At 27.6% G+C, this 14,296-nt stretch overlaps 2 protein-coding genes across 2 annotated transcripts in view; one reads left to right on the top strand and one right to left on the bottom strand.

Moving 5' to 3' along the window:
- Positions 1–653: 653 nt before the first annotated feature.
- Positions 654–14,296, bottom strand: part of LOC123267647 (neurogenic protein big brain-like) — a 32,411-nt gene continuing 18,768 nt past the window's right edge. The window contains exons 4-5 of the mRNA XM_044732383.1: positions 12,101–13,315; positions 654–665 (exon numbers count right to left, since the gene is read on the bottom strand). Of these exons, the coding sequence (XP_044588318.1) occupies positions 12,146–13,315 (1,170 nt within the window). The 3' untranslated portion in view covers positions 654–665; positions 12,101–12,145. The remainder of the gene's footprint in view (positions 666–12,100; positions 13,316–14,296) is intronic.
- On the top strand, positions 1,409–10,518 carry LOC123267668 (transmembrane protein 50A). The gene is made up of 4 exons (XM_044732417.1): positions 1,409–1,655; positions 3,731–3,837; positions 6,128–6,288; positions 10,091–10,518. The coding sequence occupies exons 1-4, from the start codon at positions 1,557–1,559 to the stop codon at positions 10,189–10,191; spliced, it is 468 nt and encodes a 155-aa protein (XP_044588352.1). The 5' UTR covers positions 1,409–1,556; the 3' UTR covers positions 10,192–10,518.

Here is a 14,296-nt window from a genome sequence, read left to right on the forward strand (position 1 = left end):
TTGGAATATCTTTTAAACGGCTCCATCGATCAACTTCAAAAACTAATCCACCCTTAAGCTTAAAAAACCACGCCGATCGGCGTCAACCCGATCAAAATCGGTTGATTCGTTCGAGAGATAGCGTGAACGAAAGAAAACCGAAAAAAACCGAAAAAAGTGTTTTTTTCACATAACTTCGTCATTTCTTCTCGGATCACTTTTGATGACATAGCATAATTTATAGAGCTTAAAAAACCGCGTCGATTGCCGCCAAAAACGTGGAAATCGGTTGATTAGTTCGAGAGATATCCTCGACGAAATATTTGGAAATAAGGATTTTTTCAACATAACTTCGACATTTTTTGGAATAACTTTCAAACAGCTCTACCGATCGATTCCAAAAACTAATCAGCTCTTAACATCATAAAACCACGTCGATTGCCACCAAGCTGGTCAAAATCGGTTGATTCGTTCGAGAGATATCGTGAACGAAAGAAAACCGAAAAAAGTGTTTTTTCAGAGTTACTCCGAAATTTCTAGTTTGACCAATTGAAACTTAGAAATTATTTATAAGGCTTAAAAAACTACGTAGAATGCCGCCAACCGCGTAAAAATCGGTTCATTCATTCAAAAGTTATTGCGGTATGAACATTCAAAAAATAGTGTTCCATGAAACTTCTATCAGACTTTTGAGCTCAAAGAGCTCAAAAGCATAGAAAAGGTATCTTTTTGAGCTCGGAGAGCTTAAAACAACACACAGATTGTACTTTTGAGCTCAAAGAGCTCAAAAAAGCGGCCAGGTATTAACGGAATTAGCGGGAAGTTGCAGGGATGGCCTTTAGGGTCAACCGTTTTCCTAATTTTTTTTATTAAAAATGATGATGTACCATTTTTTTGCTGATAGTTCGGCTTACGATTTAGTACCTTTTTCATGAAAAAAATATCAATCGGCTATTCTCGACATGTCAACTTTTAAGTTAACAAAAATACAATTGTTTTCATTTATAATTGAAAAAACTCACAGAAATAAATTTATGTATCATTGAATAATTATAACATGCGCATATTACTCATAATAAATTTACGAATTTTGTATTATAACAATTCGAAAAGTCTGTTCAAGTACTGGTCCCATTTTTATAAGTGTTCAAGTACTGGATACTTTACCTCACTTTACCTTGTTATTAAAATTTTTAAAAATTTTCTGTCAACTTCAGTGTCATAAAAAAATAGATTAAAAAAATACTTTTCATTCGATTTATAAAATTTAAAAGCCGCTCAATCACTCTTCAGAAAATTCACGAGATGCCATCTACATTTACCAGCGAAACTCTCCAATAAATTTAAAAATTTTCTCCAAACAATGCAGCTATCACCACCTATAAAATGAAATAACAGAATTATGAACTAGAAACTTTAGTGAACAAAATGCGACTCACTAAAAGCAGAGGCGCATCTTCATAATAGTGACTAATATCATAAATACAACTGTCAATTGCTTATTTACATACAATTATATTAATTGATACTTTTAAATTAATTTTTGATAGCTAAAAGTGAATAAATAAAAAACAAATATGGCATCTTGTCTTGAAAATGTACAAATTCCATCCTGTGTTTGGTTTGAAGCCGAAGATAAACGTAATTCGTTAATGTCAATGCTTGCTGGAACACTGGTAAAAAATTTATTTTTTATTTTTTTGTTTACAAATAATACAAACTAGTATTGGAAAAATTGAAAATTCCAAAAAATTGCATGCTTTAAAAATTTCTGTTTTGTTATTTGATTAATTTCGTTTGATTTTTATAAAAAATTATTAAGTCAGGTTATATACATACATTTTATTGACAAGAATAATTATCATAAAAAAATATATAGTTTAAAAATATATTATGTTATATAGTTTAAAAATAAGAAAAAACATCTATACTAAAGACATTAGGAGATTATTAGTCTCAGCAACTATATTACCACTTATTGACTATTGTTCTATAGTATTAACTAGTTGTACTGCTGATGAGAATTGCAAATTACAACGTTCATTAAATACAGCCATTCGTTTTATTTATAATTTGAAAAAGGATGAACATATTACACCATATAGACGAGAGCTTGGATGGCTATCTGTAAAAAGCCGCCGAATGTACTACTTAGCATGTTATTTTTATAAATTGTTGAATATAGGTAAACCTAGCTACTTACGAGAACTATTTATTGAAGATATTGATACTAGACATTCTGTAAGACTTGCAGCAAAAAAGAATTATGTAAATTTCAAGTTACCTAAATTTACGACAGCTATTTATGAGATCATTTGTAGTTACTTGCATTCGTCTTTGGGAAGATTTATCAATCGATATGATAAATGCTCCCAGTATAGAAATTTTTAAAAATAAGCTTTATGATTACCTTTTTAATCTAGACATCTAAATCCAAACTAAATTTTCAGTTAAATCTCTAAGATTATTAAAATCAGTAAAATTTATTAAATCACTAAAATTATTAAAATTAAAATCTTTAAAATCATAATCATAAATATTGTAATCTATTAGTTCTAATTTTCACTTAAACAGTTTCTTCAAAATTAGCATATAAGCAATATTACCTTTACTAATATGTTATTATGTATAATTATATATAAGTTCTAATTATTATGTTTAAATTAAAAATTTAAAAATGTATTGTATTCACAAAATGTATATTTCTCTTTTGCCATCTGGCCAGTGAAGGCTTTGGCATAAATCAATAAATTCAATTTAATTCAATTCATAAAAAAATTAAATGTCTATTTACTATGTAAATAATTACTTGAATAAAAAATGAAAATAAAGATAGCCGACACGTAAAAATTTTTTTAATTTTTTCTGATTAAAAAAAATATCAAAATAAGCAAAATCAAATATCAAAAATTTCAACTCATTTAATTATCATTAATAAAAATAAAATTAGCAGACATCTGACGATTTTTAGGATTTTTTTTATTAATAGAAAAAACAGAAAAATTTGACATGCTAAAAATTTTCAAAACTATAAGTGCGATTTTAAATAATATTTTTTTGAGTTATAAAAAAAAAACTTTTAATGTCAGCTGATTTTACTATCATAAATTTTTGTAATTTTTTTTATTGCAAAAATTATTTAAAAAAAAATTTATAATACTAAAGTCAGCTGACGTTTAAAAATTTTTGTATTTTTTTCAACAATTACATTGCGAGTAAAAAAATACTTAAAAAAAATTGCACGTATAATTTTTCAAATCTTCTACTTGTAAAATTTTTTCTTTTAATTTTTTTAATAAAAAAATTGTCAGCTAATTTAATTTTCATCTTAAATTTTTATTTATACGTGAATCATTCTTAAATTTTTATTGTAATTTTATTTATATTCTTTTTTACTGCAAAATTTTTTTATGATAAGTTAACTGACAATTTTTTTAATTATTATAAAAAATTAATTAGAAAAAAAAAAATTCATTGAAAAATTTCCACCAATAATCTTTTTTAAATTTCACATGTGAAATTTTTTTATTAAATTTTTTTCATAATAATTTAATTATTATAAACTTATAAAAAAATTTCTAATGTTAGTTATCTTCAGTGTCTTAATTGCTTTTTGTACTTAGATTTTTTTATAAATTAATAATAAAAAAATATGTAAGTAACTGCAGAAAATTGATTTAATTTTCGATGAAAATAATTACTAAATATTTTAAAAGATAAAAAAAAATCTTAATCAAATTTTATTTTTCAGTTTTTTACAGGCTGGTGGTTTATTATTGATGCTCATGCTCAATATCCTGAAGAAATGTCAAGTGCGTACCATGTTTGTGGTGTTTTTGGTACAATATCATTATTTATGTAAGTAAACCATAAATCATAATCAATTATAAACATCTACTTATTTTATTTTATTTTTAATAATTTCATCTACAAAAGTCCAATAAATCTTTAGCCGTAATTTTTGTCACAAAATTCTCTGAACTTTTAAATTAAATTTTTAACTTCCAGCTAAGAAAATCGAAGATTTTCAAAAATCGGGAAGTTATTGTTTTCACCCCGTTTTACGAAAATCGAGTTTTCATCGAATCTCGACGTTTCGAGGTTCTAGGAAGCGTCCCTGACTATTCCCGCGATTGTATGTCTGTATATATGTATGTGTGTGTGTGTGTGTGTGTGTGTGTGTGTGTGTGGATGTATGTATGTAAACCTCTCATAACTTTTGAACGGCTTGACCAATTCGATCGCAGTTGGTGCCATTCGAAAGGGCTTGACCAAACTTAGATTCTGTATATACTTTAGAACGATTCGGACCGGTAGATTTTGAGAAATCGCAAAAAAACTACAAAAAAATTTTTTTTAAATGCTGTTTTTTTGGAATAACTTTTAAACAGCTTTACCGATCAATTTCAAAAACTAATCAGCTTTTAACATCAAAAAACCACGTCGATCGCCGCCAGTCCGGTCAAAATCGGTTGATTCGTTTGTGAGTTATCGTTGACAAAAGAAAACCGAAAAAAGTGTTTTTTCAGAATTACTGTGAAATTTTTCGTTCTATCAATTTAAGCTTGAAGATTCTTGATGAAACTTAAAAAACTGCGTCGAATGCCATCAACCGCGTGAAAATCGGTTCATTCATTCAAAAGTTATTGCGATTTGAAATTTCAAAAAATAGTGTTTTATCAAACTTTTGAGCTCGAAGAGCTTAAAAGCATATAAAAGCTATTTTTTGAGCTCTCCGAGCTTAAAATAACACACAAATTGTATTTATAAGCTCGAAGAGCTCAAAAACGTCATAAGTGCAATTTCAAGCGTTTAGGTATAGAATTGGCGGGAAGTTGCAGGGATGGCCTTCAGGGTCAACCGTTTTCCTAATTTTTTTTAATGAAAAAAAAAAAATGTTCATTTATTTTTTTACTTATCAATATTCTCAGAAAATTAATGATATTGACATCAGCGAATAAAAAAAACGTGATTGTTTTTTTTATTTATTTATTTATTTATAATTTAATGCCAAGGCAATGGCCAAATGGTAAAGTATACATTTTTATTGTATTAAAGTACACGTATTTAAGTAAAAGATGATTTTAGATTGTTTTGCAATTTCATTTAGAATATTATTCTGAGAGTGGATTAATATTAAAGTAATTTAAAAAATAAACAAACAAAGTCAGTATGTATGATAATTAACAAAAACTCTGCAAGAATAGGTTTATGTAGATAGACAACGTAGTATTAGAGATCATTCAATTTATATGGATGATTAATTAGCTGTTTTAGGTTGATAACAGGTAGATTCCTTGATAGCAAAAGCAAGAGAAGCTAGTTTTAGCAAGTAAGTTGATCTATAAAGTAGACTAGGCTAGGTAAATTTGTGAGACGTTCATGGTTTGTCTTCTCGTTCCTAGTGAAGAAAGAATTCATAGGAACTGGTCTTGAAGGTGTCAAGACTCAGTGAGTTAATTATTTCAACTGGTAATCCCCTCCAAAGTCGGATAGCGGATACCATAAAAGAGTGTTCATAGACGATGCTGGTGAAGCTTGGAGTTTTTAAAGTATTGCTATATTTGGCGGCTATTCTCTCAGATCTTCTGATATCTGGGGGTTCATCAACAAAGAGATTTCTTAGATATTTTGGTTCACCAGTTTTGAGGAGTTTGTATAGAAAACAAGCCAGATAGTAACGTCTTTTGGCTTTGATCGTTAACCAATTAAGTGATTGTCTATACGGAGTGATATGCTTATCACGTCTTAAATTGTAGATAAATCTGATAGAGTTATTTGTGAGACGTTGTAATTTATAACTAGCTTTTTTGATGAATCAATTAGCACTAAGGAGCAGTAGTCAATGATTGAATTTATGGTTGCCGTGATGAGAAATTTACGTGTAGAAGTTGAGAGTATATTCTTCCTGTGTTTGAGACAATTTAGTGTCGCATAGACCTTCCTTGCAATATGAGCTACATGAACATCCCAAGAGAGATTATTAGTCAGGTTTTTAATTTTATATAAAAAATATCAATACAAATTTTGATTTAATAAAAATTTTTTTTTATTAATATAATTGTTTTAATTTTATAAAATTTCTCAACTACACACATGCAGATTAAAACAATCTAGAATTATGATTTAAACTTTTTTCTTTTTTCAGGGTGAATTCAGTAACAAATGCACAAATTCGAGGTGATTCATACAACGGTGGATGTTTAGGTTCTAGAGGAGCACGTGGATGGTTGTTTGTCGGTCTTGTTATGGGATTCGCAGCTGTTATTGCTGCCTGTTGGATATTATTTGCTGATTTCGTTGCTAAAGGTAAATTTAAATTTCTTCAATATTAAAAAAAAATATCAAAGCTTAAAACTAATACAGTGAAACCTAAGTGAGATATTTTTTTCACTTATAGAAGAAATTTTTGTCAGTAACAATAAAATAATCGAAATCAATCATAGTTTACATTGACTTATTAAATCAATTACATCAAAATTAACAATTCAAAAAATTTTAATTATTAATTACACAAAGTAGATTTTGTCTCTTAAAATTTGTATTGCCTGAAGCAAGCAATGTTGTCTAAATAACAAAATTAATTACTTTAATTATCAAGATAGTTATTGAATAAGTTAAAAAATAATCTCAGTAGAAGACGTCTGTAAAGCTGACATTGACTCGTCCTGCATTTACCATCAGTATCTCGGTGATTATTCAAACAACAAAATTTATTTGTGATGTTAAATTTGTTGCTAATTAGTTGCTCTTATTGAAATTTTGTTGCTTTATTAGATTCCGAGTAAACATTTACTAGCAATCTGCAGTCATTATGTGACTGCTGAGATTCACGATTTTATGGAATAAGAAAATTTTGGCTTAATGATTTTTTGATATTTATGACACTATACTTAGTTTGGGGACTTTTAAAATAAACTTTTAAAATAAAAGTGCTATCACAGGATCAATTCCAAATAATTTAATGGACAAATGTGACGGAATAAATTTATAGAACCAACAAACTATTAAAAACTCCTCCAAAAACTTGACATAAAAAATTGACTACTAAAAAATATATAAAACCAAAAAGCACTAATTCTTATCAAGACCTTTCTGATGATACCAAATTAAACCATAAAAATTCCGTTAAAAATAATAATATGCTCGTCATAAAATTTTCCTTACTCTCTCAACTATTTAAATCATAAATGAAGATCGCTGAAAAAATATCAAAACCAATTACGATAAAGATATACCCGTTAAGGTAGTACTACCGGTTTTAGAATTTGTGTTCAGAATTTAATGAAATTTGGTATATTGGTACTTTATAATATCATAATTAAGCAGTAAAATTTTTGAAAGCCTGGCGAGTCCTGAAAAAAAGATATTGATATTTACATATTTTTGCCTTTACCATTGATCCTTATGGAAAATTACAGACTTTATTCTATTTCACAAAACTGGACGTTCAGATTCTTATAAAAATTGAGACAACGAGAGAAAATAACATCTAGAACATATTTAATAACAATCAGTATGGTTTCCGAGCATATGAAAATATTTATTAATAAAAAACATTCAAAATTTGTCTCTGTCTCTCTTTCTCCAACGTGATTTAATATAGGGAAATCTACTACGTTAACCAAATAAGGTTAGATTTTGGGATTTGACTCTTGTGGTAACGGTAGTACTACGTTAAAAAATTTTTCTTAGTCTTTTAATTATATAAATTAATTTTTGACATATAACCACATTGACATGTACAAGACAAAATAAATAAATACACAAATTTTGTTTATCGCGAAATTCGAATCGATTTCTAACTACTTCGAAAACTTCATAATAAATTAACTATTTTAGAAAAGCATATTAAAAATTGAAAAGGTACAAATTTAGGTCTCGGCTTTTCTAATGATACTTAATTTAATTTTAAAAACTCATTTTATCATATAAATACCCCGGAGACAAAATTTTCTTCATTCTCTTAAAAAATTGTATTTATAATTTTTTTAAACTTCTAAATATGAAATTTTTTTAATAAATTTTTCTTGCTATAATTTATTTGTTAACAATTATTGATGAATTTTTAAAAATATTTTTTTCTAGTAAAAAAAAAAAAAGAATTTATTCTTATAAAAAAATAAATTATTAGCTACTTTTTTTCATAATAAATAACAATTGCTAAAAAGCGTATGAAACATTAAAAAGGTACAAGTTTCAACCTTTCCAATGATATTAAATTTAATTCAAAAAACTCATTTTATCATATAAATTTTCTCTTAATTATATAGACTAACAACCTTGCAGTCACTGTGTGAGTGCCGTGACTTGTGAACTATAGATAAATAAGATTTTGCTTTATTAAATAATGACTTTTGTTAAATTGCAATGTACTTTTTTAACTATTGGCATTTTTAAAGATATAAGCTCACCCTGACATTTACACTCATTAAGAGCTTTCATTTGAGTACCCACATGCATTTTGATATATTTTTCATATATGGGTGATTCTCTGTAAGGATGTTTTTTGCTGTCCCAAGCATTTTTTTATAAGAAAAATTGTTATTTTGTTACTAAAAAAAATTTATTACGAAAGTAAAAAAACATTTCTATTTGGAGCATTAAAAACTAAAATGAAATAAATTTTCGTTTTTTTGCTATAAATTCGTAAACCACCGAAATGTCAGTCCCCTGGGCTGTCCCATTCCCAAAATTAAAACTTTAATATTAAATTTTAAGTTATTCGTCAATAATATATAATTTGGTCCATAATGTTTATAATCTTAATTAGTTAACTAACAATCTTCTTCAATAAAAAGTACCGAAAATTAATTTGTTTCATTAAATTTATTAAACCAAAGTTTGTCTCAGGCATTTTAAGATCAGTCCCCTGCCAGAAGTTCAAAGCCAAAAAAAAAAATCCAGCGTGTTATTTTACTTTTTGTAAGGTTTATAAGAATCTAACTAGCCTTGAGTTAATAACCATAAGGCAGCGCTTTATCGCCATTTTATTTAGTGTCAAAGCACTGTTTGTGCTGGAAATATGTGTCTGGGCCACTTCAAAACTCAGTCCCCTGGCAGCTATTTTTATTTATAATTTATTTATAAAATTAAATCCATAAGTCTTAATATTATTCTAATTAATGTAAACATTCATTGAGAACTTAATAAGTTGAATGCATTGAAATAGTTTGCTTGATTTTTCTCAATTTGATAAAAAAAAATCAGTCCCCTGGCAATCAGTCCCCTGTCATGTTATATGGCAAAAGATACACAAATATCGAAAAAGTAAAAATTAATTCGGCTGTTTATTTATTATAATTAAGCTGATAGTTTTGTAGCCCTTGTTAATTTTTTTTCTAATAAAATCAAAAATAATTTGGTCGGACAATTTTGTACAGATTTAAGACGTCCTTACAGAGAATCACCCATATTCATATATATAAATATATAAAATATATGAAAAATTGATGTGGGTACTCAAATGAAAGGTCTCGATGAGTGTAACATCAAGATGAGCTTATATCTTTAAAAATGTCAATAGTTCACAAGATACAAGGTCATTTCTTAATTATTGACATTTTTTAAGATATAAGCTCATCCCGATGTTATATTCATCAAGAGCTTTCATTTGAGTACCCACATGCATTTTGATATATTTTTCATATATTCATATATATAATATATAAATATATAAAATATATGAAAAATTGATGTGGGTACTCAAATGAAAGGTCTCGATGAGTGTAACATCGGGATTAGCTTATATCTTTAAAAATGTCAATATTTCACGAGATAAAAGATCATTTCTTAATTATGTATCTAGAGATCGAGCATTTTCGAATGCAACCTAAATATTTATCATCATAAATTGACTATTGGGAAGAATGATATAAAACCATAAAAAGACACAACTCTAGGTCAAGACTTTTCCAACAATACCAAATTCAACCATAAAAACCCATTTTATAATTTAAGTACACTGGCCACAAAATTTTGCTTATTCTCTTAATAATATAGATAATATCGGTCAATGCTATCTTTACAGATGATATTAAAGATCCAGGTTTCACTGTATTAAAACTGACTTAAAAAAATAAATAATACAAATAATTATAATTTGTAACAGACGATAAACACAGTTGGCCAGGTGTTGGTTTACTATTACAAAATTTATTCATATTTTTTGGATCACTGACATACAAATTTGGACGATCCGAAGATCAGTAGGGTTGAAAAATAACAAGATACAATTTTTTATGATCAAAAAACTTTTACATCATTCTTTTTTTACTTAAAATACATGATAATTAATTACAATAATAATAATAATAACATTATTAATAGTAATGAGAAATGAGAATAATAATTATGACGATGAAATGGCAGTCATATATAACGCAAGAGTGAATGATTTATAAAAATAATAATTCTAATAATATTCTTTGTGATTATTTATTGATGACTTGATTTAAACTATTCTCACATACATGCAACAATAATAACTAAATTATTTAGTAAGTAAATGTATAATAAATAAAAAATAAAAAAAATTTATTTACAGTCTTTTAAAAATATTGTCCTAAAACTTAATAATTAATCACTTTAAACGTGATATTTAATTATAAAATAATATATGAGCAATAGCTGTCCTTATTATATATTTATAAATACATAATAAATGTACAATCGTGGTCATTAATTTAAGTATGTTTTTAATAACTCTAAATTTGGAAATCAGTTGATAATGTCATTTATAAAATTAGTCGCAAATAAAAAAAAATATTAATGAAATTAGCGAAATGGAAATTTCATCAAATATAAATTCAGTCATTTATAAAATAGCGAAAAATAAAAATCTATGGCTATGTGAATTTAGCCAATTTTTACTGCAGAAACTTAGTATAAAATTAGCCGATTGTAAACTTTATGAATTGTAAAATTATTCGTTTTTAATTTACGGATCGACGGATCAAAAAAACGATTTGAGGCATCTAAAAGGACTTATATAAATTTAGTTTTTCTGAAAATTAGAGCAGATTTGACCGATCTATTCAAAAGTTATAAGAAGTTTGAAAAGGGCTAATTTTACAATTCGTAAAGTTTACAATCGGCTAATTTTATAAGTTTCTGCAGTAACAATTGGTTAAATTCACTTAGCCACAAATTTTTGTTTTTCACTTATTTATAAATGACTGAATTTATATTTGGTGAAATTTCCATTTCTATAATTTCATTTTTTATTTACGACTATCCTGATAGCCACCTCATACTATAAGTTCTTGTAGTTAAGTTCTTCTCGTTAAACTTAACGACAAGTTATCGCTAAGTTAACGTCAAGTCTAGAAATGCCTATCCTTATATGCAAGTTGACAATAAGATAGTGCCGATATTTAAAAACAAGTTATCTATAAGCTTATAGTAAACTTGAATAGAAAATTTCGGCAACTTAACGGCAATTGTTTCAATACAATATTATATTATATTGTTTCAATACAATTCTTTGAAGTAAAGTTTGACCATAAATTAACGATAAATTGTAGATTAAAATTTATTGCCAACCTACTTTTTGTCAAGTTATCTATAATTCGCGGCACTAAACGGAAAAAAGAAAACTCGAAAAATTACAGTATAAAATGTAAAATCGGTCCCGTCGTAATCAAAACTAGAAAAATTACAGTTTGAAATAACATTTTTCTAAATTTAATTTTTTAATTTGATATTCAGAGCTTTCAATGTAAATATTACATTCTACAGTATAATTCTTATAAAATCTGTAATAATTACAATCTGAAACTGTAATTTTTCCAGTTTTCATTACGAAGCGCCACGTTGCATTATATACTGTAATTTTTCGAGTTTTCTTTTTTCCGTGTAGGTTATCTGAAAGTTATAGTATGAAATGGCTATCAGGGTATTTTTACAAATGACATCAATTAATTTTCAAATTTATCCCTATAATAAAAATACATGAGAGTGTAAAGTTAGTCAATAGTCGAAACTCGCAAAAAATGGGACCTGATTTCTTATTGGTTAGAATTAAGGCGCGCTATTCAAATTTCTAGTAGTTTATAAACGTTTGAGTTTAAAAATGGCTATTTTCCAATAAACTTAAAAACATACTTAAATTAATGTCCACGATTGTAATAATAAGTATCATAAATCATAAAATACAAATCAACGATTAATACTGTGGATTGGGTGAATTCCGTTGGTAATTTTGTTGCTGAACTTGATTCTGTTGTATTGGACCAGGACTTGGTCTGTTATCACGAAAACTAACGGATCCCATGAATCCAGGAGGTGGTGGTGGTGGTGGACCAGTTGTTTTAGCATAATTGCCCCTATTTGAGCCTTGATAGCTTCCATAGGCTGAGTCGTCACTTCTGCGAGATATGTGTCCGTACATACTCTCAGGTCGACGAGAGATCATTCCTTCTTGTTGCATTTGATTCTGAGTTTGATTTTGATTTTGATTTTGATTTTGTGGGTGTTGATTCTGTAGCTGACTTGAATTTGATTGACTTGCTGAAACTTGTGATGAAGAAATAGAGGGTGATTGTTGCTGTTGCTGTTGTTGTTGTTGAGATTCTGGTGGTGGTGCTGGAGCACGTCCATAAATACTAGAAGCAGTAGTGACACCGTAAATTCCATTTTCTCTAGTGCTTAAGCTAGTAGAAATTCCACGAATTCCATAAATACTCTGTGTGCATTGTTGCAGTTGATTCTGCATATTTTGGTTAGTACTGTTGTGATTTTGAGTCGGGTTGTGGGATGAAGACGGCTGAGGACCAATTGGGTTAGATAAAGGCTCTCTTGATGGTAGCGGCAAAGAAGCTTGGCCTAGTCTCATCTGATACAGACTTTGTGCTGGTACCAATGGTCCTGGTTTGGGTATGATGAACCCGTCTCGTGGAGATGATGTTGATTTCGCATAAACACTTTGCGATCTGTTGAGATTTGCTCGTGTTAATGGTGGAGATTTGCAATAAAGTGACTTGGTTCCACCGTAAATAGATTCAACGCGCTCTAATGCAGTTGCTGTTGGTCCTGAGTAGATTGAAGATGCTCCAGCTACTGGACGGTATGTTGCTGCATACCCACTGGTGTATTTAGGACCTGATGGCTTGTCGAAATCATCGTAGGTATCTCCGTCGGATGGTAATGATGAGTCGCCGTCGTCCATAGTACGCGATTCTCGGGATCGTTGGTTCTTCCAACATGACACAAATCTGTGGACCATTGAAGCTATCACTGATCCGATTATTGGACCTACCCAGTACACCCAGTGGAACTCCCATTTGTTTGTTACAAAGGCCAATCCCAATGCTCGTGCTGGATTCAAAAATGGACTCTGGAATTAAAAGTTTTTTTATTAATTATTTGGAAATTTTTAAGTTATTATGTGTATTATTTATTTTAAAATATTTTAGATTTCATTTTTTATTTGAGTTACTTAATGGATTATCACTCATAAATCATTAAAAAATAATTTTATTAATTGAATTATGGAACCCAGTTTGAAATAAAATTTAAGATTAAAAATGAAAAAGGAAATGAAATTCTAAAAAAATTCGAGAAAAAAATTGAGACTGATTATAAGATGAAATTTAAGACAATTTTAAAGATTCAAAGATAGTAAAGATTATAAAAAAAAAAAGAAATTAGTGATACAAATATGAAATTGACAATAACTTATTAAAAATATTGATATAATGCATTAATTTTCAAAATTACATTATTAAAAAATAAATCAAATATAATTTTGTGTTAAATTAAAATTAGTGATCATTCTTAGTTAATTTTTCAATTTATTTATTACTAAATGTAAAGATGAAAAACAAGACAAATATTGAAACTACAAATTAAACAAAATTAAAATAAAAAATTAAAGGTAATTATGGAAACTATGTTAAAGACAAAATTTAGGATAAAAAAATAAGCAAATTTAATACAAGGATTAAAAATTGAAGAACAAAAATAAAACGAAAATTAGGATCAAAAATTAACATAATTGAAGAAAATGATTAAAATTATATGGGTCATTCCATGTCAAATCGACCAATAGTTAGAATCAAACCCTTTCAATTTGGATAAATTTTAGTCAGAAGTTTTCTTTTATCATACAACGAAGTTCTGCCAAAGGAAAAAAAATAAAAATTTTTTTTTCAAAAGATATGCAAATTCAAAATTTCGCGATTTTTCCAGTTTTTTAAATATCACGAACAGTATTATAGATACAGGAAAGGACTTTTGTTTTTTTTTTTAAGAGGACACTTGGGGTTATTGGAAAAAAATTTTGAAAAATGTCAAATTTGTAAAATTTTGAATTTTT

This window comes from Cotesia glomerata, linkage group LG6 (genome assembly GCF_020080835.1).
Source record: "Cotesia glomerata isolate CgM1 linkage group LG6, MPM_Cglom_v2.3, whole genome shotgun sequence".
Classification (NCBI taxonomy): Eukaryota; Metazoa; Arthropoda; class Insecta; order Hymenoptera; family Braconidae; genus Cotesia; species Cotesia glomerata.